Source organism: Conger conger, chromosome 3 (genome assembly GCF_963514075.1).
Source record: "Conger conger chromosome 3, fConCon1.1, whole genome shotgun sequence".
NCBI lineage: Eukaryota > Metazoa > Chordata > Actinopteri > Anguilliformes > Congridae > Conger > Conger conger.
The window spans coordinates 61,567,814-61,592,156 of NC_083762.1; the positions used below are offsets into that span (position 1 = coordinate 61,567,814).

The window sequence follows — 24,343 nt, forward strand, 5'->3', positions numbered from 1 at the left end:
CAGTCACCCATTCATGGAGCATTTGGGGGTTAGGTGTCTTGCTCAAGGACACTTCAACACACCCAGGGTGGGATCGAACCTGCATCCCTACCAACTGCCAGATGACTGCTCTTACCACCTGAGCCAATGTCGTCCCAACACAACAATGACAGCACCCATGGCACAAGGCACACATCTTAAATAGTAAACCATCAACTAAAAGGCAACACAATATATTTGTTTCTGCATGACATTAAAATAAAACATATAGTAAAGCCTGTTCTGCATGCAAATTGATGTAAAACAATGTTGCCCATGTTATCAGTTAGCGATCTCTGAATGTTATCTCTGCACAAAAGTTATGTGGGAAAATGTAAAAAATACTAAACAAACATGTGAAACCATTTGGAAATATACCATTTACTGACTTTTGTAAATTAGCCACCAAGTAGAGTCTGCGTGAATTGTGGAGAAACCATTGACTGTATAAAAGGGAGAAACGTTACTGGAGTAGTTTCAGACAGTCCACCCTCAGTTACACTCTCATTGGCTCTCCACAATGTCAATCACAGGAGTGTGGACAAAATCGGTGCTTGTGTTTTTATCAGTCAGTTGGGAAGTTAGCAAACAATTCCTGGATCAGGGCCGTGCACAGACATTATGGGGGGCAGGAGCTCAAGCAAAACAAAAGGGCACTCCCCCCATCAACACACACTATTCCCACCCCGATATTGCCACATTGAGGGGGGACATGGCTCAGGCAGTAAGAGCAGTCGTCTGGCAGTCGGAGGGTTGGCGGTTTGATCCCCCGCCCGGGCTGTGTCAAAGTTTCCCTTGCAAAAAGGCAGTTGCTGTAAGTTTAGTTCATGATATAAAAAACTAAAGGAACTGGTCACAGAACTCAAAGGTCATCCGCACATTAAAAGTGGAACCCAATTTAATTGCAGAACCTTTGTAAGGTTTAATGAAGGAAATTACTGAGCATACGCTTATTATCGGTGTTTTTGTCTGCAGCATTTTTTCTTCATATCTATAAAGGGTGCCAGTAAATCTGGAGCTGACTGTACTATACTTCATGAGAAAGAAAAAAAACATTGTTTTCTAAATGTTTTACTTCTTTTCTCAAATACACTGGCAGTCAATTATGAGGCTATTCTGTAAATAGTTGGTTTGCTCTCTTGTTCCTCAACTTCCATATGGATAAGCCTTTCACCCTGTGATTTATAAATGGATTACACATGTTCTTGGCATTTTGTGACATTTGGACTTATCCTTTATTATTCTGCGATTTTTCACCGGATTTCGAATAGCAATGCACAGTCTTTGCCTTGTCGTTTCGCCGTTCTGGGACAAATATACATGAAAAAAAGGCAGACACGATATTCAAATTAATCCTGAAAATCTCATAAAAATCCATTTGGCAGTTTTTATTAAAAAGATGAGTAAAAACATTTGCATTTTCGCAATACTTGTTTTGCGCTCTTGTACTAACGTTTTAAAGTGTTTTACAGTTTCTCACCCAATTAGAACACGTCCTACTTTTAAACGGACTAGTGTCTTTTCCTAAAAGCGGGTTTTCATGTGCTATGGCTGTTATTAAAATTTATATTTTGAGAACGAGGCCTAGTTGAAAATGAATGGTGAAAAGTTAGCTTGTCTGTTAGGCAGTGACTCTATAATGTAAGGCATTGCGCAACGGTAAGCCATGCGCCTCACGGAACATACAGATTATATATTGCCAGAGCCATATGGGGCCAAAATGGCAGAAAGGAAGTGACGTCACTCCAGCAAAGAACTTAACGGCTCTGCTGCCTCTTGACATGGTCCCATGTTATGAACTTAGTTTGTTGCTATATGTACTTAAAATGTACCAATTATATGTCTTAGTAATTAATGCTCTGAAGAAGAAAACAATAATATCACTGTCATATTCAAGGTATGACAATGAAAATAATAGGATAGTCATAGAGGAATATCAAAATCCATTTGTTTCAGTCAGTATATATCTCCATATCTTAATTTGAAGTTATATATGTGCAGGTACGCTGCTTGGACCCCTAACAATAAACATACACAGGTCCTAAACATATGCTTTAATTTGTCATGTTTCTTTCCTTTCATTGACCAATCTCCTTTCATAACAAATGTTGTGAGTGCTGTCTGTAAATTGTCTCCGAAAGTATGTACATCATGTTGTAGCTCAAATCACCCGGATGGAGAAGCTCAAGGATAGTGTATGGGCAGAAGGTCCATAGACCTTCCATATTAACACTCACTGCTATGGCACAGCAAACGGATTTTCTGATCTTACTCTTATCAGACATTATGTAGGTGTGTGTGCAATGCATGTAGGCCTGAATTGAAATAGTGCATGCATGCGTGTGATGAGGCCTTATCTGAAAAAACTGACCTCATCTGTTATTGAAGTTACCATTCCAATGTGACATTCAGTAAAAACACACATGATTAAAAGGCTGCATCCCTTGGGTGTTTATTCTTAAACTTAACCTTTGAGGTGTGAGGTTAATAATTATGCATGTTCCCTTTACCCAGGCACAGAAATGTGTAAATGGATTAAATCAAGATGCAGTAACCAGGGGCAATATGTAAATATATGTACGTACACGGCTGTGCTTAATTATGATACAGAATTTAAAATAGAATACCAGAAAGCAGCTCAGATTTTTCCATCTGTCACATTTAATATTTTTATTCAACCTGACAAAGAAAGTAATTTTAGGACAGAAAAGCCTCTTCTTGCTTTTGAAAGATCATTACTATGGATCATTACTAAGGCCCCCAGCCCCAATTCAGCCCTTCAGTGGTTCAATTGTCTTCAACAAATGACCATTCTTTTTTGATGTCATGTCCTAGCTTCCCACAAGAGGGAAGTTTAGTTAGCCTCTAGTTGAGGGCCAGGTCTATGTGACAATAGAACCTGCAACTGCAATTTTCTCAAAGTGTTCCTAATGTTCTCTAGTTGGAATGCAGGCATTCCCTTTGATGTGGGGTGTTATTTATCAATTTAATTACATCTCTGACACACAGTAGCTATATAGCAATGCAGAGTTGGTAAGTTATTTACAACAAGAGTGCTATCGAGAAATTTGTTTTTGTCTCTGTAACCAGTTTTGTTTTTGTCAGTGCGTACCATAAGAATGTCATCGATGGCAGACGATATTAGCAGCGTAAAGGAAAATCCCAGGAAGATCGAAGAATTGCACTGGAACAAAGATACACATTTCCCCAAATGGACAGTCGACAGGATCTGAAGGGTGATGCAAGGGGAATTAAACCATCCGTTTATCACTTCCTCTGTATAGTTCAAAGTTGTGGGGCCTAAGTGAATGACTGAATGGGTGGATTATGCTTTCGTCCTTAAACGTGACTACCGCCATCAAATGGGAGCTATAATCACTCTTGCGCTGTAATTTACAGGTATGTAAAATAACCTATTTATTTCATACTTCTCCTAAAGGAATACATCAACACTTTGGGAAATATACCTTTTTCCGACTTACCCAGACTTAGACGAGATGTTCAGTTTCATTTCTGTGCATTCACTGGCTTCCATGTTAGCATAACATCTTAGACGGTTGGAACTATAACTGCTGAATGCACACGTATCCTTCCGCCTTCCGATGGTTGAGCGCAGTGATCCGCGCACCTTCTTAAGGTATCAAGCTCTTTTACCGGATCCAGCTCTACCTTTAGAAGTGGTTGAGGTAGAGGTAGACCTCACTCCCTGTATTGTCTACCATGTGTCCTGTCTATATGTGAATGTCCCCTCTAGGGACCCATCTTTAATTCCCACTGGACATATCTTTACATATCTAAATTAATGGGGGGTCTGTTCATTTGGGGTCAGGTTGGAGAGGGGAGAGGGGAGATCTAAAATCATAAAAAATAGAGGTTACACTCAGGATATCAGCTTGAAACATAAAATAACCTTTTTGAGAGAACCTATGCTTAATGACAGGAGAATGACAAAGCCAGAGCCACCTGATTAGAAACAATGATGTCATTAGGGTGGACGTTAAAAGTGTTCGCAGCAATAGTCATATCCCAGGCATCTACCAGAGCCACGTTTAGGTCCTCAAACACCTTCCTCTGAGCCAGGTTATGAATGTAGCCATACCAGTTGCTGTCACTTATCATCGATGACTTCAGTGCAATACTGTTCTCCAGCTTTATAACAACAACTGTCTGGGGGCTGTGGGCGTGTAACCGCAGAATCGCCCGGCGGATACTTTGTAGCCTTCGGATAAAGACTTCTGGGGGGTAAGGCCGGAAATGCTGGCCGATTCCGATGACCACGATCACATCCTTCCGCCTGCCACCAACTGCTATGCGGTCCAGTACTTGTGGAATGGTGACTGATGTCTTTATGTTGGATGGAAAATTGCTAAGCCAGGGATGAGAATGCTTTATCCACCGGATGGTGATCTTGCTATCGGCGTCATGAGCGAAATATGAGTCAAAACGAGACCCATATACAATTTTCACAACTGAGGAAACATAATGAATAAATAAAAATGTTAGGACATTTTTCACAAAGTGACTAACTGTCCTTCCAAACCCAATTCAGTTTTGGACTTGGGGTGGACATTGAACAAACAACTAATGCTTTAACTGGAAATGCCACTCTGCCTGCCCAGTACAAATTAGGAGCCTGCAACTGTAATTATTTAGCTCCATGGAATGACACAAACTGCACAAAATATGACTTATGAATTGTGAAAAGATATGTTCAGTATTTGATAAGAGGAAATTAAACGGCATTAAAATTGACATTCCTGTTTTCAGCTAGTGTAAAACCAAGCTGTTCCCATTTAGTTGTCTAAATCCTTACCGTTCAGCCTTGTCAAATACTCCATCCACTGACGTGGAGTAGAGTCACCCAATAGATAAAGAGTCTTCCTCTTTAAACATCTCTGAATGGTAACTTTACTGAGAAAGGGGCCTATCTGACAGAAGAAAGAAGACCACCTTTTTGAATGGAAATATCCCCCAGGAAAAGGGGAATTCATTCCTACCGCACACTTTTCCGTTGGTCTGTGCAGTGCACCTGAAAGAAAAAGACAGAGATAAAGTTAGGTGGCCAGATAAAGCCAGATAGCCATGATACCAGGAACAGTTCTACTCTACTCCAGTCTATCTATCTCCTATCCTCAGTCCCAATTCACCTCCTAATCACTCTGCATACAGACTAACACTCAGTCTGCACATTCATGAGAGTCGCCATCTGGCACAAGGGTTGTTCCAGAACTGAGTGAGCCAAATTTCAGCGAGGAGTCGTGGCTGTGCGGCCCTCAGACGTTTTCTCAATAACGAGCAAGTGCTCACCCAGCAGGCATTGTGTTGCTTAATGCTGTTGCCAGTGTCGTTAAGCCATGGCAGAGCAAACACATTCACAAGTGTAATTTCAGTGCCATGTCATACCTTTTAAATTATTATCTGATGGCAGTATTGTCTTGTTTACAAACAAGCGTTTTCTGAAATGATGCAAATTTAATTGATTAAAGTGTACTGATAACACCAATCTATTTGAATTGCTTGACAATGTAGGATAGCTACCTGTAGCTACCCCGTAGTCACTTGCATATCCATGACTGCCGTCACAAGGCTACATTAACAGTTGTGCCTCCGTTAGATGTCCAAACCACACTTGCATTCCAATGAATTCTGGAAATCTCATAAAAATCTGTGTTTGTTTGTTGAAAATATTAGCATTTTCGTAAGAGCTTTTCTTCCACTAACTTTTTAAAGGGTTTTATAGTTTCTCACCCAATAAGAACACACCCTACTTTTAAACGGACTAGTGCCTTTTCCTAAAATCGGAATTTAATGCGCTACGGTTGTTATTAAAATTGATATTTTGAGAATGAGGCCTCATTGAAAATGAATGGTGAACAGCTTGTCTGTTAACCAGTGACTCTATAATGTAAGGCCTTGCACAACGGCAAGCCACGCACGTCACGGAACATCCGGATTGCCAGTGCCATTTGGAGCCAAAATTGCGGAGTGGAAGTGATGTCACTCAGCAAAGACCTTAGCGGCTCTGCTACCTCTTGACGTCCAGGAGTGTGAAGAAAAAGTGTTTTTCGTGTCATTTAACTTGTGTGGAGTTCAAAGGCATACTTTGCTAATATTACTTTGTTTTCATCCTTGTTTTTTAAGAAAAAAATTTTATATTATCATGCAGCCCTACAGAAGTTTCACCACGTGCAGTGCCATATAATTCCAATGGAGGGAAGAAGGGTGAAACTGATGTAGGAATTTCTAGAAATCAATGAGGTAAGTATTTTGTTGCTATATGTACTTTAAATGTACCAATTATGAGTCTTGTTACTTTCTAGTAATTAATGCTCTGAAGAGGAAAAACAAATATCAGTGTCACATTCAAGGTATAAAAAATAAAATAATAGTCATAGAGGAATATCAAAATCCATTTGTTTCAGTCAGTATATCTCTCCATATCTTAATTTGAAATATACACATGTATTTCTAAATGTTAAACTGTTAAATAGGTCTTAATATCAAAATCAATATCAAAAAATATTAACCAGCTAATTTCAGCCCACTTATTATTATTATCAAGGAAATTGTATTTACAATTGTATCTAGCACTTTTCAAGAACCCAAATACTTAACAAATTTTTTGGGGAAAAGGACAATTACTATGGTGACTAACAATACAATTCTGATTATTTTTATTTATTCTTTATTTACACAGGGAGGACTGATTGAGACGTGTCTCATTTTCAAGAGTTCCCAGTAGATGCAGTGCAATATGACAGGAAATACATTTACAATAGAACTATACCTTTTTCAATAGAGATTAATACAATTTAAAAGTAAAATCAATCAAATCACAAATTCTACCAAACATGTACAAATCTTCTCTGCTGTGATGTTCTCTCTTATTGTACAGTTGTCTGAACATCTCGTTTTCATGGCTGCCTGTAGTGGTTAAGGTACATGACTGGGACACGCAAGGTTGGTGGTTCAATCCCTGGTGTAGGCACTATAAGATCCGCACAGCCTTTGGGCCCTTGAGAAAGGCCCTTAACCCTGCATTGCTCCAGGGGAGGATTGTCTCCTGCTTAGTCTAATCAACTGTATGTCGCTCTGGATAAGAGCGTCTGCCAAATCCCATTAATGTAATGTAATGGCTGCTACCATTAGTTCAGATATACACAATGTTCTGATGTAATTTGGCTGTGATTACTTATTTTAATTTATTTTACAGAGCATTACCTTCTAGAAAGTAACAAGACACAATTGGTACATTTTAAAGCCAATTTGTGTGTCGTTATTATTACATATATCGTCCTATCCGAAGGCTAGATTGCTTACAACAAAGAAGAAAATGTCACTTGATTTTTGTGACTTACATCCTAAAGACAAATTTGGCAATTTAACATGGGGAAGGAGGTTTATTTATTTGTTTGTACAATATACCAACATGAATTTAAACATAGACAAGTAAGCATGATAGCTACCATTATTTCAGTACGTGAATGTGCATGAATTAGTTTATTCAACCAACCGTAGGCTATTTCATCTATAGTCAATAGTCCAGTGTGATGACAGTGAAGCCGATAAGCTTGTCCCAATTTTCTTCACTCCCCCTCCTTCACTCATTTTCTCCACTTCTTAACTCCCCTCCTTTGCTCCACATACTTCTGGGGAAGTGGAGGTGTGATACTGGGAGAGTGGAATAGAGGGGAGTGAAAAACAATGGGATGCGCACCATTGATTAGGAGGTGAATTTGCATTGGTACATAGGTTTATTTTCTTGGTCTTAGTAGTATTGATCACATATTTTTGCAGGTGTCCCATTGAAAGACAAAGACCTACTTTGCTTGAACCATCTGTTAACGTAAAGTTAAATGGTAGTATGGCTGCCGACCATTGAAATGACAGGTATTGAGAATTCCATTTGTAAATTTGATCCAAATGTAAAAAAAAAAAAAATTCTCAATTCATGAAATGTGAATTTTAGAAAGGCATATTGGAGTGTCAAGCACAGACAAAAACATACCAGTACAACCAACGACGGTCACAGGGTTGAAGCCATTTTCTATTTCTAGTCCAGTATTCTCCCTTCAAAATGCAATTATGAACATGACTTTTAAATGTTTAAACAAACACAGCAAACTTCCACTGACTCACATTGGCTATAGTTCAGCTGCACATGATTTATAAGACAAATATTATTCAAAGCCAACTACGGATATTATATAAAGGTCAAAAGCAAAAGCCAAGCAAGCAGAAGGGTTCATTCCTGTAACATATACATTCATTCATATGTACTGTATGAAATAAGATATTAGTAAATACCAAATAAAATCAACCTTTTTGAGCAGCAGGCTCCACCAGCTAACGTGCAAAAGACTATTTTGAGACTCATTAGACCAGGACACATACAATATTGTGAGTAGCAGATGCCTTACTTTGCTAATAGCTGAGCCTCCTCCTTTGTGAGTTTAGGATCTGATTGGTTGTAGGAGGACTGCATGATGGTCAGAGAGTTGCAGGGAAGGGTCTTGGGACGATAGCAGGCATAATATTCTCCATCCTCCTTCTTCCTGTACTCACACAAGGGTCTGTTTGAGCTCAGGCGGAGGGCACATTGAGATTTCTCTTCTTTTTCCCCCTCGATAAAGGTTCCTATGTGTGTGATCTTATTGTAGTCCTGCATCCAGTCTCTCTGGAGGATCTTAACTGCCTCAGAGGAATGGATCAAAAGCACAGAGACTTGCACCTCTCCAGGCCAAAACAAGCGGAACTGCACGTGATAGGAACCATTTTGGAAGTCAGTGATGTCTCCTGATGCACTTGCCTCAAGCTCTGGAGAGTAGATCCGGGCCAGGATGAAGTCTCCACCATAGGCTTTTGGGTGCCCTGCATAGTTCCTCATCTCCACGAGCACATTCAGTGTATCCCCCACACAGTACTGAGCCCTAGGCTGCTCTAGCCTGACCAAACTGTGCTGAGCACTGGAAGAGTCGTTGAAAGAGGTAAAGTTGGAGGTTGAGGGAGCCCATGATAATGAGAATATTACTTCATCTACGGTCATTTTTTTGTGAGGGGTCCTCGTTTCCGCCTGCAAGCACAGAACATTACAAGGAAGCCTGAATTCAGGAACATCTGGAATTGAAAAGCCTTTTTTGAGAATTAACTGTGTTGGATGCTCAAAGCAGAGAATAGAGCACCAATGTCCAACCCGCCCTAAAACCTACATTTACAGCCCCCTCCAAAAGTATCGTAATAGTAGAGTGACATTTGTTATTTATTTAATCAAGTTATTTAAATGAGTTCAAATGATGAATGAGGAAAAAAAAAGTAAGGCATTTACACCGATCAACCACAACATTAAAACCACCTGCTTAAAGATTCTGCACATGCCGTTTTTTCAACAATTGTGCTTTACGGGGGGTCTTGCTGATATCTTAGCTTAGATCAAACGTCTTCTGACTGTAATAGCACTTACAGGTCATTGTAGATCATCTTTGATCTTTCTGGAGCTGATGAATGGCTCAATTTTTGCCATTCTGACTATTTTTCGATCCGTTGTAACAGTTGTCGTTTTCTTCCTTGTGCTTCGGGTTTCTATAATTTGCAGCTCTTCTTTATGTGTTTTCCCCTCTCCAATCAACCTTTTAATCAAATGACGTTGTTCCTCCAAACAGTGTTTGGAATGGCCCATTTTACTTAGCAATTCAGAAGGGAATATATTTTATAACAATGTGTGAAACACTTGCTTCCCTTCTTTCTAAATACAGGACAATTAATGACACCCGTTTTTTCACAGAATGAATGAATTCTCTAATTAAACTCTACACTGCTATTGTTTTGAACATGCCCTTTTCAATGAATGAGTCAATTACAAGCAACGTGCATGTCATGACAGTTGGTCCTGTTGTTTTTCTATTACACTACTACATCTACAAGTAAATTATTTGCCATGCAGAAACATCACTGCTACTAATAACAGTGGTTCATCAGGTTACTGTTGTTGCACTGCTATTTGTTTTAACACAACTGTATACTACAGGGCTGTAGCATGTTGTCAAAGATCTGTGCTGATACTTTGATGGAGGGAGAGCAGGCTGATGTTAGCATTAGGATCAATTTTATTTCCTGTCTTTTGAGGCTTTTAGGAAATGCATTACGTTCAACTTAAAACGTTTTTCGTGATGGATTTCCTTAGTTTTTACACTGGGAGGTTCAATTAATATTTAATAGGTCATTGTAAATGTAAAGCCATTAGCTGAGAACTTACATTATATAATCTATTTGGCCCACTAGCTAACTAAAATAAGACAATCCTCTTCTCCCAATTTCTTATATGTGGGTGCCTATTGGCAAGAAGTGGTATTTTTTTGGTTGAATTGAGTTCTCACCCCAAGGTTTTATTTGTATATCTAGTTTGCATAAAGTATGCATGATGTATAGTTAGCATCATTGTTTGCAATTTCAACAATAATTCTGCCATTTGAAACACATTTCTTCAGTCAAATCTTAAGTATTCACCAGCTGTCTGCCATCAACACGGTATTTGCATATTACTATCTTGCTAGCTAGTGACATTGCATGTTTTCTCATGTCAGCCAGTCAGCTAGCTAGCAAGGTAGATCGCAAACTACTTTTAAAAGCCCAACTATAGGCTAGGATAGCTTGGTAACTAGCTGGCATTAACACAGCACTGACATTTGTTTCATGTAGCTAGAGCTAGCTGGCTAGCCTAGTGAACTCACTTTGTTGGCGTTTATGACTAGCCTAATAAAATAACATTGCTGGCAATTTCTTACTGTGAGATTAAACTACCACCAAAAATGAATGAAAAATTAAACTGCTCGTACCAATATTGACTTCCATTTGTATATTTTGAAAACCATAAAGAAACAAAAACAAATGAATATGAATTTCACTCTTGATAATTTGAATCCCCATGTTTGAACATGATGCTCGACTGCTGATGGAAGGTCTGTCGTGCTCTGTAGGACAAATGAATAAAAAGACATTAGACTCAATAAATATATAATATAATAAACCTTTTAACCATTTAAGCAGTGTCCTACTGAGACCAAGATCACTTTTGCAGAAGAGCCCTGCAGAACATACAAATTCATACAAGCATTGTACAAATACCTTATAAATAAAGTTCCAGAACAAAGCATACATGTGGGCATTATGCTACGGTCAGATATATTTAAAATAAGGTTTATATTCATAAACAATAAACATATATATATACTCCCCTCCACAAGTATTGGAATAGCAACGTCAATTCCTTTATTTTCGCCATACATTGAAGACAATTGAGTTTGAGGATGTACAATGAGATGACAGATACACATTTCAGCTTTTATTTCCTGGTATTTTTATCTAGATTTGTTAAACAACTTAAAACATATCACCTTTTGTATCAGACCACCCAATTCTAAGGTGAGCAAAAGTATTAGAACATGTGACTGACAGGTGTTTCTTGTTGTTCATATGTGTCCTGTTAGATTGATTGGCTAAACAATGAATAGCTCTGAATGTCTACTCTTGGTTTTAGCCTTGGGTTTTGCCTGTGAAGACTGCATTTGTGTTCAACCAACATGAAGACCAGAGCACTGACTTTGGGAGAAAAGCAAGCCATTTTGAAGCTTAGAAAAGAGATAAGAGAAATTGATAAGGGTTTCCTGAGGCCTTCTTAACGCTACATTGTTTGTAAGTTATATTGTTACATCTCAATCTGTTAAGCAAACACGCCTAGAAAAGTTTACTTAGTAGGGATTACCTTTCGAGTCTTTGTAAAACTCTAATAGACACCTTTATCTGGAAATGTGGCCCTGAGCCATTGCACAAGCATTGGGCATAGCTTGTTCAACAACTTGGAATGTGCTGAAAAACAAAGAAACCACTGGCGTACATGTCGACCACGGACAACAACAGAAGTTGATGACAAAACAACTGGGCCTCATTTATGAAATGTGAGCCAAACAAAATCGACCGTGAATCCTTTCGGAAATGCATTTGCCCAAATAATGTAGGATTTATCAAAGTTTTCAGATGTCCGTTTTTTCATAGGAGCCGAACGAACTGTGTGGTCTCAGCTGTTCATATTGTGTGTGGAAATTAAAGCGCACTGCTATAAAGCGTGTTTTGTTATTTTATAATTCCATTCATTCATATTTTATTTTGATTTAGAGTGGCAAAATTATTTTCATATGCCAATTGGATTTTATAATTATTCATATCATATAAAAACTCAAAATGATTCAACATTAAAATGGATGATGTTTAATTCTGCTTATCCTGATTAATTAATGCTTAATTGGAGTTGAATATAAAACCCATAAAACACATAGAAAAAAGGTTGCTATAAATAGGGTGCAGCCAGAAGTCATTGCTTAGACCGTTATTTATATGGCTGGCCTCTCTTTACATTACATGTACATGTATTGCTTTATTATAATATTTGGAGCAACCTACTTCGGAAAGGGCACATCTTCAAAGACCGAGCCAATTTCTTTGGTGAGGCTCACAAAAAACAATGAACAATGTTCAAGTTACACCTGCAAACATCATGGTATAGAAGTGGCACGACATGCGGCTGATGCGCTTCATTTGTTTATATTTTGTTTTTTGGCTGCCGTTTAATGTTGTCATGAACTGTTCCCAGTCGGAAGGTGGTAATTCAGTCATTCTGACATGACGTGAACGCAGCATTAGGCTTCTGTCGGGGAAGCTAGGATTAAGTATAATAAGTTTATGTTCTGAATCCAGCAGTTCCAACAAACAATATCCTTGTTAAGATGTTCAGCACTCTGAATACTAAACACAAGTGGTATTGCGTGCTAGAACCCCTCACTTAACCTACATATATTTGATTAATATTTTATTTCCACTGTTTGTAATCAAGCAATTCATATGTCGTCAAAGTGCAAATTCTGGTATATTTTGGTTGCACCATGTAGTAATATCAACCCCTGCTGAAAAAGACACCTTGAGCTAGGTTTTGAAACAGCTGGTTGACCTGTTGGACCAGCTCCATAGGCTAATCCCAGTATCCCAATGTGTCCGATCTCAACACCGTGTACTGTCGCTTGTACAATAGGCTGGGGGAGTGGAGGAGGGCGGTGTTTTACCTGCTTCATTCCTAAACTTAAAAAAATGGGACAGTGGAGGGGGGGAATCCACTAAGATCGGTTTCCGGGGCACAAAGTGGAGGAGGGCGGTAGTGGAGTTAAGGATTATGCACTTTCCGGCTAATGGGACACACTCATTGTCATGACAAGCTATTTCTGAGCACTTTCAAGATGGCAGTTAATTAGCTCACTTAATATTAGCTATTCACAGCTATCTTGTTAGTTACTAGTCACTAGCAATACATAAATACATAAATAAATAAATGTATATTTGTTACCCCAACTAATTTGTTACAGGCATAAGGCATGACATCTTCTCTGTTCATTCTCTGTCACTTCCCGCCACTTTATTAATTACATGGATAGCTATCATAGCTGGCAAGATAGGCAGAGCTAGCTAGTAACTGTCTTTGATCATGCTGCAAAGTTAGCTAGTTAAAGCCAAACTTTGTCACCTATGGTTGCTTGGTCACGTGGCTAGCTAGCAAACATATATTTCACTAACCTGTGTAGTCAGCAGCTAGTGAAATGAGCAAGCTTCCCAAATCCTAACCTTAACGATGAGTACATGGAAAAAAACAACATACCCTCGATCACAGTGAGAAGAAGTCTGACCTTGTTTTTATTTAACTTCGGGCAATGGTGCTATGGCAAGCTGGAAAGAAAAAACGTAATATGCTCACGCAACCCTACAGAAGTTTCCCCATATGCAGTGCCATGTAATTCCAATGGAGGGAAGAAGGGTGAAATTGATGTAGGATTAGGTGGATGCATTTTTTTATATGGGGGGTGGTCTTTATTTTTTTAAGATTCCACATGTCCTGGAGCACCTGTTAAGACGTGATCATGAACACTACTATCCACCAAGATATTTAAATAACAAAACAATGTACCCCCGGCCCAATGAGCTTACACAATTTCCATTTTCATTTAAAAATGTAACTTTTGAATGAAATTCACTTATGATTATCTGCTTATATAAGTACACATATCATATAATTAAATATTAAGTGTTTATAGACAAGTTTAAAGGTGGGTTTAATGTTGTGGCTGATTGGGGTATGTAACACATCATATTTACTGATTACAGACATCTTTATATCAGTGATCACACTGTAATGCAATATTTGTTATTATATACGCAGGAAAAAAGAAAAGAAAATGCAGATTTAAATTTATCTTGCGTTCCAAACAAGCAGATATTTTGAGAATAACTTTGTTGTATAAAAAGGTGCTGACTGGAGAAGCTACAGCAACTGCGACAGACCCTGTGGTAATAACTGATTGTGTTTCTAAGCTGATCAGGTTTCGGCATTTAGCATGTGTTGTAGTAAATATCATAACATTTACATGGTCCTGGGTAGCAAATTATAGAAAGTGAAGCACATGCATCTCTTTCATCTCTTCTCTTTTAAAACAAGCTTTAAAAAAATCCACTTCCAATGGCACAAGCCAAACGGTTGCTGAAAGTTTTGCAAAATCAGCCATCACAATACTTCTGGACAATTACTGTAACTTCAACTATTTGACTCGGTCCGGAAAAGGAGGAAAAAAATGTAGTTCAAGGGGTTCAAGGCTTGTTGGCTACTTCATTGAAGGTCTGGGTGCTGTGAGGCTCTCTTTTCTTTTTCAATGGTGAAATACAAATTGTATGAGTCATTAATAGTTCACGTCATTATGGCAAAATTTGCGGAGTTTATTCAGAACGCAAGTGGAATATTGTAAAATGCTGATTTTGAAATGGTTTACTTTCTGATAACACAAGATCAGTCAGGGCAGCTACTGTTAATATAGATATGATTACATTACCCTCCAGTAAAAAAAAGTCTGGAAATTCAACACAAAAACTATGTCATAATGTCATAATGGTTGGAAAAAAATGAACGAATGAAAGACAGGACATTCACAGAAGCACCGAGAACCTTATCTTGACCTATGCAGTGACAAGGCTTCCAACACACAATGCATGAATACCTGCTATGGGTACTGTAACTATGCTGGTCCACTTCAAACAACATGTACCACTGGGCAGGCTGCTGAGGATTCAATCAAATATTCTCTTTGAATCAACAACCAAAGAGATTATTTTCAGAGGAATGCAGGAGTTGATTCATTTCTAGAAATCAATTAGGTAAGTATTTCGTTGCTATATGTACTTACAAATGTACCAATTATGTGTCTTGTTACTTTCCAGTAATTAATGCTCTGAAGAATAAATGAAAATATCACTGTCACATTCAAGGTATGACAATCAAAATAACAGATAGTCATAGAGGAATATCAAAAACCATTTGTTTTATTCAGTATATTTCTTCATATCTTAATTTGAAATATACACATGTATTTCTAAATGTTAAACTGTTAAATGAAATGTCTTGAATAAGACATATGTAGGCTTTATTGATAAAGTGAAGTGGTTTCTCTATCATTACGGGTATTCGTTAAAGGTACAATAGGTAATTTCGGACTAATTTCGAAAATGTTGACATTAGTGTGCTACATAACACTATTTATAGGTTTTGTCTTTTTTATTTCATTTGAGACGAATAAAGGTTTAGCTAAACATGCATGATTGAACATGTAAAGATATAAAAGGAACGTGTAGCTGCCCAAATTGCCTCCAGACAAGCGATCACTGAAACTCTGTATACTATTGCTTATTATCCAAGTGAAGAATACATGTCTATTTATGAAATGATACCAGTTCTTTACGGGTAGCAACCAACAAATTAGCTATTAGTTAGCTTGCCAAATTCACAAATAACCTTGCCTTTATTTGTAAATTCATCAATCAATCTTACAATCAAACAATACTCCACACCATTGGCTGTTGCAATTGGAAGCAATTTTCAACCAATGAGCTTGAATTATTACACAGCTGTCCAATGTTTTGGTATATTTTGAAACCCAAATTTAAAGACTATAAACACAGGCAGAGGGCGAGTCAACATGTCAGTGAGCCTTTTTCAATGATAGGAACGGATTTACAATGGTCTTCTAACAATGTTTTAACACAAACCTATTGTACCTTTAAATAAAGTAAATTCATATTTCACCCCAAAATGATAATGTCTTAGCTGTTCTCTTTGTTCCTAAAGGCTAAACTAATCTATATTGAATAATAAATTCTGTACTGGTCTTAATATAAAAAAAAACAGCTAATTTGAACCCAAATGCTTTCCAGTCTTTACCATTCATTTGTGATTGAGCAAGGTAATTATGTATGGAAAAGATCCAACTATTTTCAAGATAAGAAATTAGCTGATAATTGTTTGGTGAACTATTGCTTTAAGGCTCCGTCTTCAAAATATAAATGCTAGTGCAGTTCTGTAAATGTATTTCCTTCCAGAATTTTTGGTGAAGCAAACCCACCATCACTCCTTGTGAAAATTAAACCTGTTAGTGCCACACTACCTGTTGACCTATGCCTTTTTGAGGTGATAAACACTGATCACATTACACAGCCAGATATAGGCTGACATTGCCATTTAAATTGAACCACCTTCTCTTAAATGATGAACACAAAACAGAATACAAGGATAGTGAGATGAGTAGTTATGTACTCATCTCACTATCCATCACCAATGAATATTCAATCGATAACAAAATAATGTAACATTGTAATCAGGTGTTATATTGTAAAAACATATTGCACATAACTGTGTACTGCAAGTGAGTGAAGATGGTTGAGATGGACTTCTTCCCATTTGTAACAGGATGACACCATACGTTTCAGATCCTTATGCTTAAAAACGTATTGGTACTTCAATGGTACAGAGGATGCTAATAAGAAGTACCAGACACCTGTCATCTTTCTCGACATGTTAAACCATCCAATTCTTTCGTTTGAAAAAGTTTATTTATTATTCTTTTTTAATTGGACTGGATAATACAGATGAATAACGCATGGATAATGAGGTTAAATGTATGCATTGCATTTATGTATGCATTAAATTTTTTTTTTTTATTGATTCTCTCTACTTTAGTATTTTAAGGAAAGAAGATACATTTTAGAACAGAATTGCCATAGCTTTTATTTTCCAAAAACAAAAATTCATTTTTCTGCAGCAGCAGTAGGTTACTTTTCTTACAAAACAAATGTCAAACATGAATATATAATAATAAAAAAGACCATTTGTTTGCCTAACAGTTTTTTCTGGTTCTTTTTAACTTCTATCCTTCTACAGTCTTTAAACATACCAATTTTTCAAACACTGGTCGGGTTGCTTTTATTTTTCTAAGCTATACGATTCTTTTTAAACGATATAATCCGTCTTTACAGAGTAGGCTAATAAATACCGGGTAATTGCATTGCATCGCCAGTAACAAGCCACGTAAACATTCTATCAGCTGTACTTTTTGTCAACAGATTAAACAGGAAAAGATACTTAAAATATGCAGTGTTAAGCCGCGGACATATTAGACAAGTTACAAACAAAACAATGTCCACTGAAGGGGATCGAGGAAATAACGAGAGTTGGAATCGTATCATTTTTAAATAGCCTGTTGACGGGAAAGGGAAATTGATGGTAAGTTTGCCTGGCTACAGTCCGTGATTTAAACGTTTACCAAACTATCATGGAAAGACTAGTGCCAGGGGAGTAAGGTGAACAGAACAGCAAGTTAGCTAAAAAATAAAATTGATGAAGAAGACATAGACGTGTAACGTAGACTTGCCGTGTTCCAAAGGCCAACTTAGCTCACGATGCAAATTTCATGAGGAATAAATGAGAAATGAGTCTAAATTGCCCGTGGGCATGAGTGTGTGAGTGAATTGTGTGTGTGCCCTGTGATGGACTGTCTAGGGCAGGGGTCGGCAACCCTGGTCCTGGAGAGCCGCAGGGTGTGCTGGCTTTCGTTGTTACTTGGCATTAATTGATCAATGAAAGCCGTTGATTACAGTTAACTCACCTCACCTGGTTTCTTGGGTCTGAATCGGTTGCTTATTTTAAGGTGGAGACGAAAGCCTGCGGCTCTCCAGGACCAGGGTTGCCAACCCCTGGACTAGGGTGTATTCCTGCCTTTCGCCCAATGTATGCTGGGATAGGCTCCAGCCCCCCTGTGACCCTGTTCATTATAAGCGGGTTCAGATAATGGATGGATGGATGGATGGATAAGAAATTAGCCTCTTCTAGTGACAGTGTGGTGGGGAAGCTGTAGCTAACGAGAGACTACAAAACGGGCAGGCTTATCCAGCCGTACGTGTTCCTTGTAAAATTGTTCACGCACGTACACACATCGTTTTATACAGACACTATTAATTTTTCATTAAGACTAACCAGATAAAGCTTTAATAGAGGTTTTCCTGCATAGCAGGATGCAAAACTGTTGCGCTTCAGGTTCTGTCGTCGTAACATCGTAAATAGGAGTTCGGAACATTGCGAGCGAACAATGTTCTAAAATTGTTTTAGCTAATGGCCAATAAGCAACCATACTCATAAACCACGTTCCTCAGGAGAAAAAAAACTACCATTCAATGGACGTTAACTTCTGGTGGAAGTGGCCGCTTTCATGTGTTCTGTTCTGAACACAGTAAGATGACAACTGCAGATGTCTTCCCATTCTAAAATCCAAATGAAATGAATGCAGTCAAATTCCTTATTTAATAGACTAACATTAATGTTGAGCTAGCAAGCTGAAGCCTTTCTCGAGACTACGATTGGTCTTTGAATTTCAAAATGCTAGTAACAACAATTAATAACAATAATACAAAATCTAAGCTCAACTATATACAACAATATATACAACACAGACAACGCCTCAACCATAACAATTCAAACAATTGCTATCATAATCACTTTACTCACTATCTCACTATCTCAATTCTCAATACAATACATGCTTTACATCCCAAAAATAAAAATGCAGACTGAGTTGAACTGTGATGTTCTGATTGCTTACACTTTATGTCAATCATCATGTCGAGAACGAGCACAAGAGCGCGAATGATTAGAAAACATTAGTAAAGCATGCTTCACGGGTGGGTTTAAAAACGCGTAATGAATCCACAAATATACAATCAATGCCTTGTATGCCTTATAAGGTCGCTCATTGAAGTTTTAGGCAGGTGTGAAAAAATGCTGTAAAATAAGAATGCTTTCAAAAATAGAGATGTTAATAGTTTATTTTTATCAATTAACAAAATGCATGAACAGAAGAAGTGAACGAACAGAAGAAAAATCTAAATCAAATCAATATTTGGTGTGACCACACTGAAGATAGTGACATTGGCTGTATGTTTGGGGTCATTGTCCTGCTGCAGAAGATGCCTCCCTTATGGTATTGCATGATGGATAAGTATCTGCCTGTACTTCTCAGCATTGAGGAGACCATTAATTCTGACCAAATCCCCAACTCCATTTGCAGAAATGCAGCCCCAAACTTGCAAGGAACTTCCACCATGCTTCACTGTTTCCTGCAGAAACTCATTCTTGTACCGCTCTCCAGCCCTTAGGCCAGGGGTCGGCAACCCTGGTCCTGGAGAGCCGCAGGGTGTGCTGGCTTTCGTTGTTACTTGGTATTAATTGGTATTACAGTTAACTCACCTCACCTGGTTTCTTGGGTCTGAATCGGTTGCTTATTTTAAGGTGGAGACGAAAGCCAGCACACCCTGCGGCTCTCCAGGACCAGGGTTGCCGACCCCTGCCTTAGGCGAACAAACTGCCTTCCGCTACAGCCAAATATTTTTCACATTTTGGCTCATCAGTCGAGAGAACCTGCTGCCATTTGTCTGCACCTCAGTTCCTTTCTTTGTGCTTCTTCAACAGAGCTTGGACAGCACATCTGGAAACTCCTGTCTACCTTGAAATTTCTGCCTGGGAGAGACCTTGCTGATGCAATATAACTACCTTGTGTCTTGTTGCTGTGCTCAGTCCTGTCTTCAGCAACCTCACCTTGGAAGCGGAGTTTGGCTGCTCCTCACCTAGTTTTAACCCTCCTATACAGCAGTTTCTGTTTCAGTTCGTGATTTTTCAACCTACATGTTAAATTGATGATCATTAGCTCCTGTTTGGTATAATTGGTTAATCGCACACCTGACTATATGCCTACAAAATCCCTGACAAAAAACCTAATTGATTTTAAGAAAATCTGAAATTAATCAACTCCTGCATTCCTCTGAAAATAACCAATTTGGTTGTTGATTCAAAGAAAATATTTGATTGAATCCTCAGCAGCCTGCCCAGTGGTACATGTTATTTGAAGTAAACAACCATGGTTACAGTACCCATATCAGGTATTAATGCATTGTGTGTTGGAAGCCATGTCAGTGCATAGGTAAAGATAATGTTCTTGGTGCTTCTGTGAATTTCCTGTCTTTTTCGGCTTTTGCCACTCATTATCTCTTCTTTAAAACATAGTTTTTGGGTTGAATATTACGTCACAGTGAAATAAGCCAGCATGACATTTACATGTACATTTTTGTCATTTAGCAGACGCTTTTAATCCAAAGCAATTTACAAGTGCATAGGTTCTTCCACAAGTTAAAGCATCACATCCATAACTAGTAAAATGCACATGTGTTGTTCTAAACATATAATCATAAGTGCAATTCTTTTTTTTCTTTTTTTTTTGGGGGGGGTTAGACAAGAGGGATAGGGATATCAGAAAGGGGGGTGGGGGAAATCAGCAGGGAGGACTAAGGTACAGTTTGAAAAGGTGTGTTTTTAATCTGTTTCGAAATAGGGGGAGGGATTCTGCTGTCCTGACAGTGGTAGGCAAGTCATTCCACCACTGAGGAACCAGAGCGGAAAACAGGCGTGAACGTGCAGCTCGACCACCAGGTGCTCGTAGAGAGGGAACCATAAGGCGACCAGAGCTGGCAGACCGGAGTGGTCTAGCTGGGGAGTAGGGAGTGATTACGGATTGTATGTAAGGTGGGGCAGTCCCCTTAGCAGCCTGAAATGCCAACACTAGGGCCTTGAATCGGATGCGTGCGGCAATAGGAAGCCAGTGGAGGCCAATGAGGAGCGGGGTGACATGAGCCGACCTGGGCTGACTGGTGATCAGGTGGGCTGCATCATTCTGGACCTGCTGGAGGGGCTTGATGGCACAAGCTGGGAGACCGGCTAGGAGGCAGTAATCCATGCGGGAAATGACGAGCGCCTGGACTAGGAGTTGGGTGGCTTTCTCCGTCAGGAGATGACGGATACGGCGTATATTGTAGAGAAAGAAGGTTCTGGCAGTGGAGGATACTTGTGGAGCCAGGGTGAGGCAGTTATCAAGAGTCACCCCAAGATTATTTGCCATACGGAAGGAGGAAACTACAAAGTCCTCAACAGTCAGTGAGAGGTCGATTGTCGGAGAGGACTTAGCAGGGATGTAGAGAAGCTCAGTTTTGGCAAGGTTAAGCTTCAGGTGGTGGGAAGTCATCCACGCAGAGATATCAGCCAAGCAGGCAGAGATCTGTGTGGTGACCTGGGTATTGGGGGGGGGGGGGGGGGGGGGAGGAAATAAAGAGTTGGGTGTCATCGGCGTAAGAGTGGTAAGAAAAGCCATGGGAAGAGATAACAGAACCAAGAGACATGGTGTATAGCGAGAAGAGGAGGGGAACAAGAACTGAGCCCTGCTCAGTTTGTAGGGGGTGAGGGTCAGAGACTGAGCCCCTCCAAGTCACCTGGTAAGAACGACCAGAGAGGTAGGAGGAAAACCAAGCAAGTGCAGATCCTGTGACACCCATCCCAGACAGCGTTTGGTTAAAACTGACAAGTTTTGTTAAAAAAACACAGAGGCTTTAGAAGCTATATACTGAGAAATTAGCCGTCTAGAGAGAATGGTGGTTGTACAATTATACAGTATATAACCAGTGCATGCATGATCACCAAAGACTGAATACATTTTGGGGCTGAGCCAAAGTAATCTGGGCTGGATATGCCATGCATTTTACCCGTACCGGTTAAACTGCTTTAATACACACTACGTTCATAACGTAAATTTTACTGAAACACATTATTCCATGACACACTGCTACATGCCGAAACATTAAAACAGGAAGAGTTGCTCTTCTGCATACCACTGTTGCAGAAGAGCATCTCTGAACACACAAAACATCATAACTCTTAAGTGGATAGGCTACAGCAGTAGAAGTGTAAAAAAAAAAAAAAAGTAATAAATACCTAATAAAGCGCTTGGTGAGTGTAGGTGCTCACCAATATGAAAATGGCCTGTAGATCTAAAATACATTTTCACTTTCCTCAGAACTATTCACTCAGACAAGTGATGTAAAAGATCCAAATGTAAAAGCTCCGAACCTTGTCAAGTGTTCTTGCTGTGTGCAGAGTTGTTTGCTAACTTCACAACTGACTGATAAAAGCATAAACACCGATTTCGTCTGCACTTGAGACATTGTGGACAGCCAGTGAGAGTGTTACTGTGGGCCTTGTAACGTTTGTCACAATGGTTTCTCCAAGAGTCAAGCAGTGGAGCAAGCAACAATTAGACTTCCTGTACAGAATTTACGGTCTAAAATTCCTGTGATTTTCCATCAAAATAAAAGCTGCGGTGCAACGTTAAATAATTAGAACAGAGTGACAGCGTTTTCTGAGCTTTCTCACATAATTACCATCGTTTAAATGCATTTCTTATTCAAATTCTAAAAGTCAGCATGCAACGAATGAAATTAATGAATGGACGGTTCAGTAACAGCTCATTTGCATACCTGCTTACTGTTTGAAAAAAAATGTTACCAAATGAAAAGGGGCATACATTAAATCTATGTATAATATGTATAATATTATATATTTATGATCTAAAATCATGTTCCCATCAATTGTTGCGATATTCATAGTGTGGTATGGTTTTGGTCTCATGGTTACATAGCAGATAACTCAAAAACTATAAATTGTTACCAAATAGAAGGGGGTATGCCTTGGTATTGGTAGGTAATCTGCAAGTCAGTAAATGGTATGGTCATTTGCCCTAACCAGCTAACTAATAACATTGGTAACATTGTTCCACATCAATTCGCACGCAGAACAGGCTTTACTATATGACAGTGTACTTTATTTTAATGTCATGCACGAACAAATACTTAGCGTTGCCTTTTAGTTGACGTTTACTATTTACGATGTGTGCCTCCATGGGTGCTGCCATTGGTGTGGGAAGTCAGACAACTGACAACTTGGAAATTCAAGCCCTACATTCCTGCTGTCATTATGTGAAATGTGCAGTTTTTAGCAAATAAGATGGACTAACTAGGAGCACTCGTTAAAAAATCAGAGGCAGTACAGAGAGTATCATGAGTTTCACAGAGATACCTGACTCGAATGTGACTATTCCACGGTTCACACGGATAAGAATACCACTGCTAGCGGCAAGAAGAAAGGATGGGGGGCTTACCGTGTTTGTTAACTCCAGGTACCGCAATCTGGGACAGCGTTTCTGAAGCCTGATCGAGCTGATTACCATCAGACTTTGTCCATACCATTTGCCGGGATAATTAAATAGCGCCATTTTAATCCACCCTCGGCAAATGAGGAAGCTCACCGACACCTCCTGCGAACCCTGCCAACTACGTGAAAAGAGTTGAAGTAACTTGACCACGGTAAGGCTGTAGTACCAGACGACATCGACTTACCCCCTCTGGGTCTACTCCACCCTAGACAGAACTTGGCGAGGATTATGTTCTTTGATTTCTCCAGTGCCTTCACCCCTAGCTGTGCAAATATCCACAATATACCATGGGTTGGGGGGGGGCTGGAGAGAAGCAGACAAATATCTAACTCCGATTCAGTCACAACCTTGTCAGCATTGCGTTAAAAATAATCACAGCACACTGCAAAATACGAAAATACTCAGTGAAGAGGGTTATGTTGCATTCACATGAGGCTCACTCCAATCGCCTATTTTTCCTCCTCTTTTTTCTTTTTCTTTTCCTTGCTCCTGACTCGGAAATCGATTGAGGTGCGTCATCGTTAAGGGCATCCCTACCTGTTAAATGTTCCTTCTTAAAGTAGCAGTACTGCTGTATTCACATGGATCACGGTAGACAGTTGACGGAAGAACAGTAGTTTTGGGAAGCTACGGGAAGAAAAGTTAGGTCGGCACAGCAGCAAATAAAATATATTATTCAACACAAAAACTACGTTTAAAGTGAGAGATAATGTCATAATGGTTGGCAAAAGACGGGAAATTCAACCCAAAAACTATGTTTTAAAGAAGAGATAATGATTGCCAAAAACCGAAAAATACAGTAAATTCACAGAAGCACTGTGTGGCTC

At 39.1% G+C, this 24,343-nt stretch overlaps 1 protein-coding gene across 8 annotated transcripts; it reads right to left on the minus strand.

Annotated features, from left to right (window-relative positions):
• Nucleotides 1-2,659: 2,659 nt before the first annotated feature.
• Nucleotides 2,660-24,004, minus strand: LOC133123155 (NXPE family member 4-like). 8 transcript variants are annotated; one of them, XM_061233462.1, is made up of 7 exons: nucleotides 23,946-23,999; nucleotides 23,701-23,779; nucleotides 10,851-10,985; nucleotides 8,439-9,091; nucleotides 8,027-8,088; nucleotides 4,832-5,047; nucleotides 2,660-4,487 (listed from the first exon to the last, which is right to left on the minus strand). In XM_061233462.1, exons 3-7 carry the CDS (start codon nucleotides 10,884-10,886, stop codon nucleotides 3,949-3,951), a joined length of 1,506 nt encoding a protein of 501 aa, XP_061089446.1. In that variant the 5' UTR covers nucleotides 10,887-10,985; nucleotides 23,701-23,779; nucleotides 23,946-23,999; the 3' UTR covers nucleotides 2,660-3,948. The 8 variants fall into 8 exon arrangements, with proteins under 8 accessions (XP_061089446.1, XP_061089443.1, XP_061089445.1 ...); XM_061233459.1 differs by having other exon boundaries at nucleotides 23,463-23,779; nucleotides 23,864-23,990; XM_061233461.1 differs by having other exon boundaries at nucleotides 23,864-23,989.
• Nucleotides 24,005-24,343: the final 339 nt, after the last annotated feature.

Bases quoted from the DNA above. Each gene is read 5' to 3' on its own strand.
- LOC133123155 (XM_061233457.1), bottom strand. From the start codon at position 23,576: ATGGCGCTATTTAATTATCCCGGCAAATGGTATGGACAAAGTCTGATG. The intron at 10,986-23,462 runs GTAAGCCCCCCA...TTTGTCCTACAG, and splicing joins ACCTGGAGTTAACAAACACG to AGCACGACAGACCTTCCATC. The intron at 9,092-10,850 runs GTACGAGCAGTT...CTGTGCTTGCAG, and splicing joins ACAAATGGAAGTCAATATTG to GCGGAAACGAGGACCCCTCA.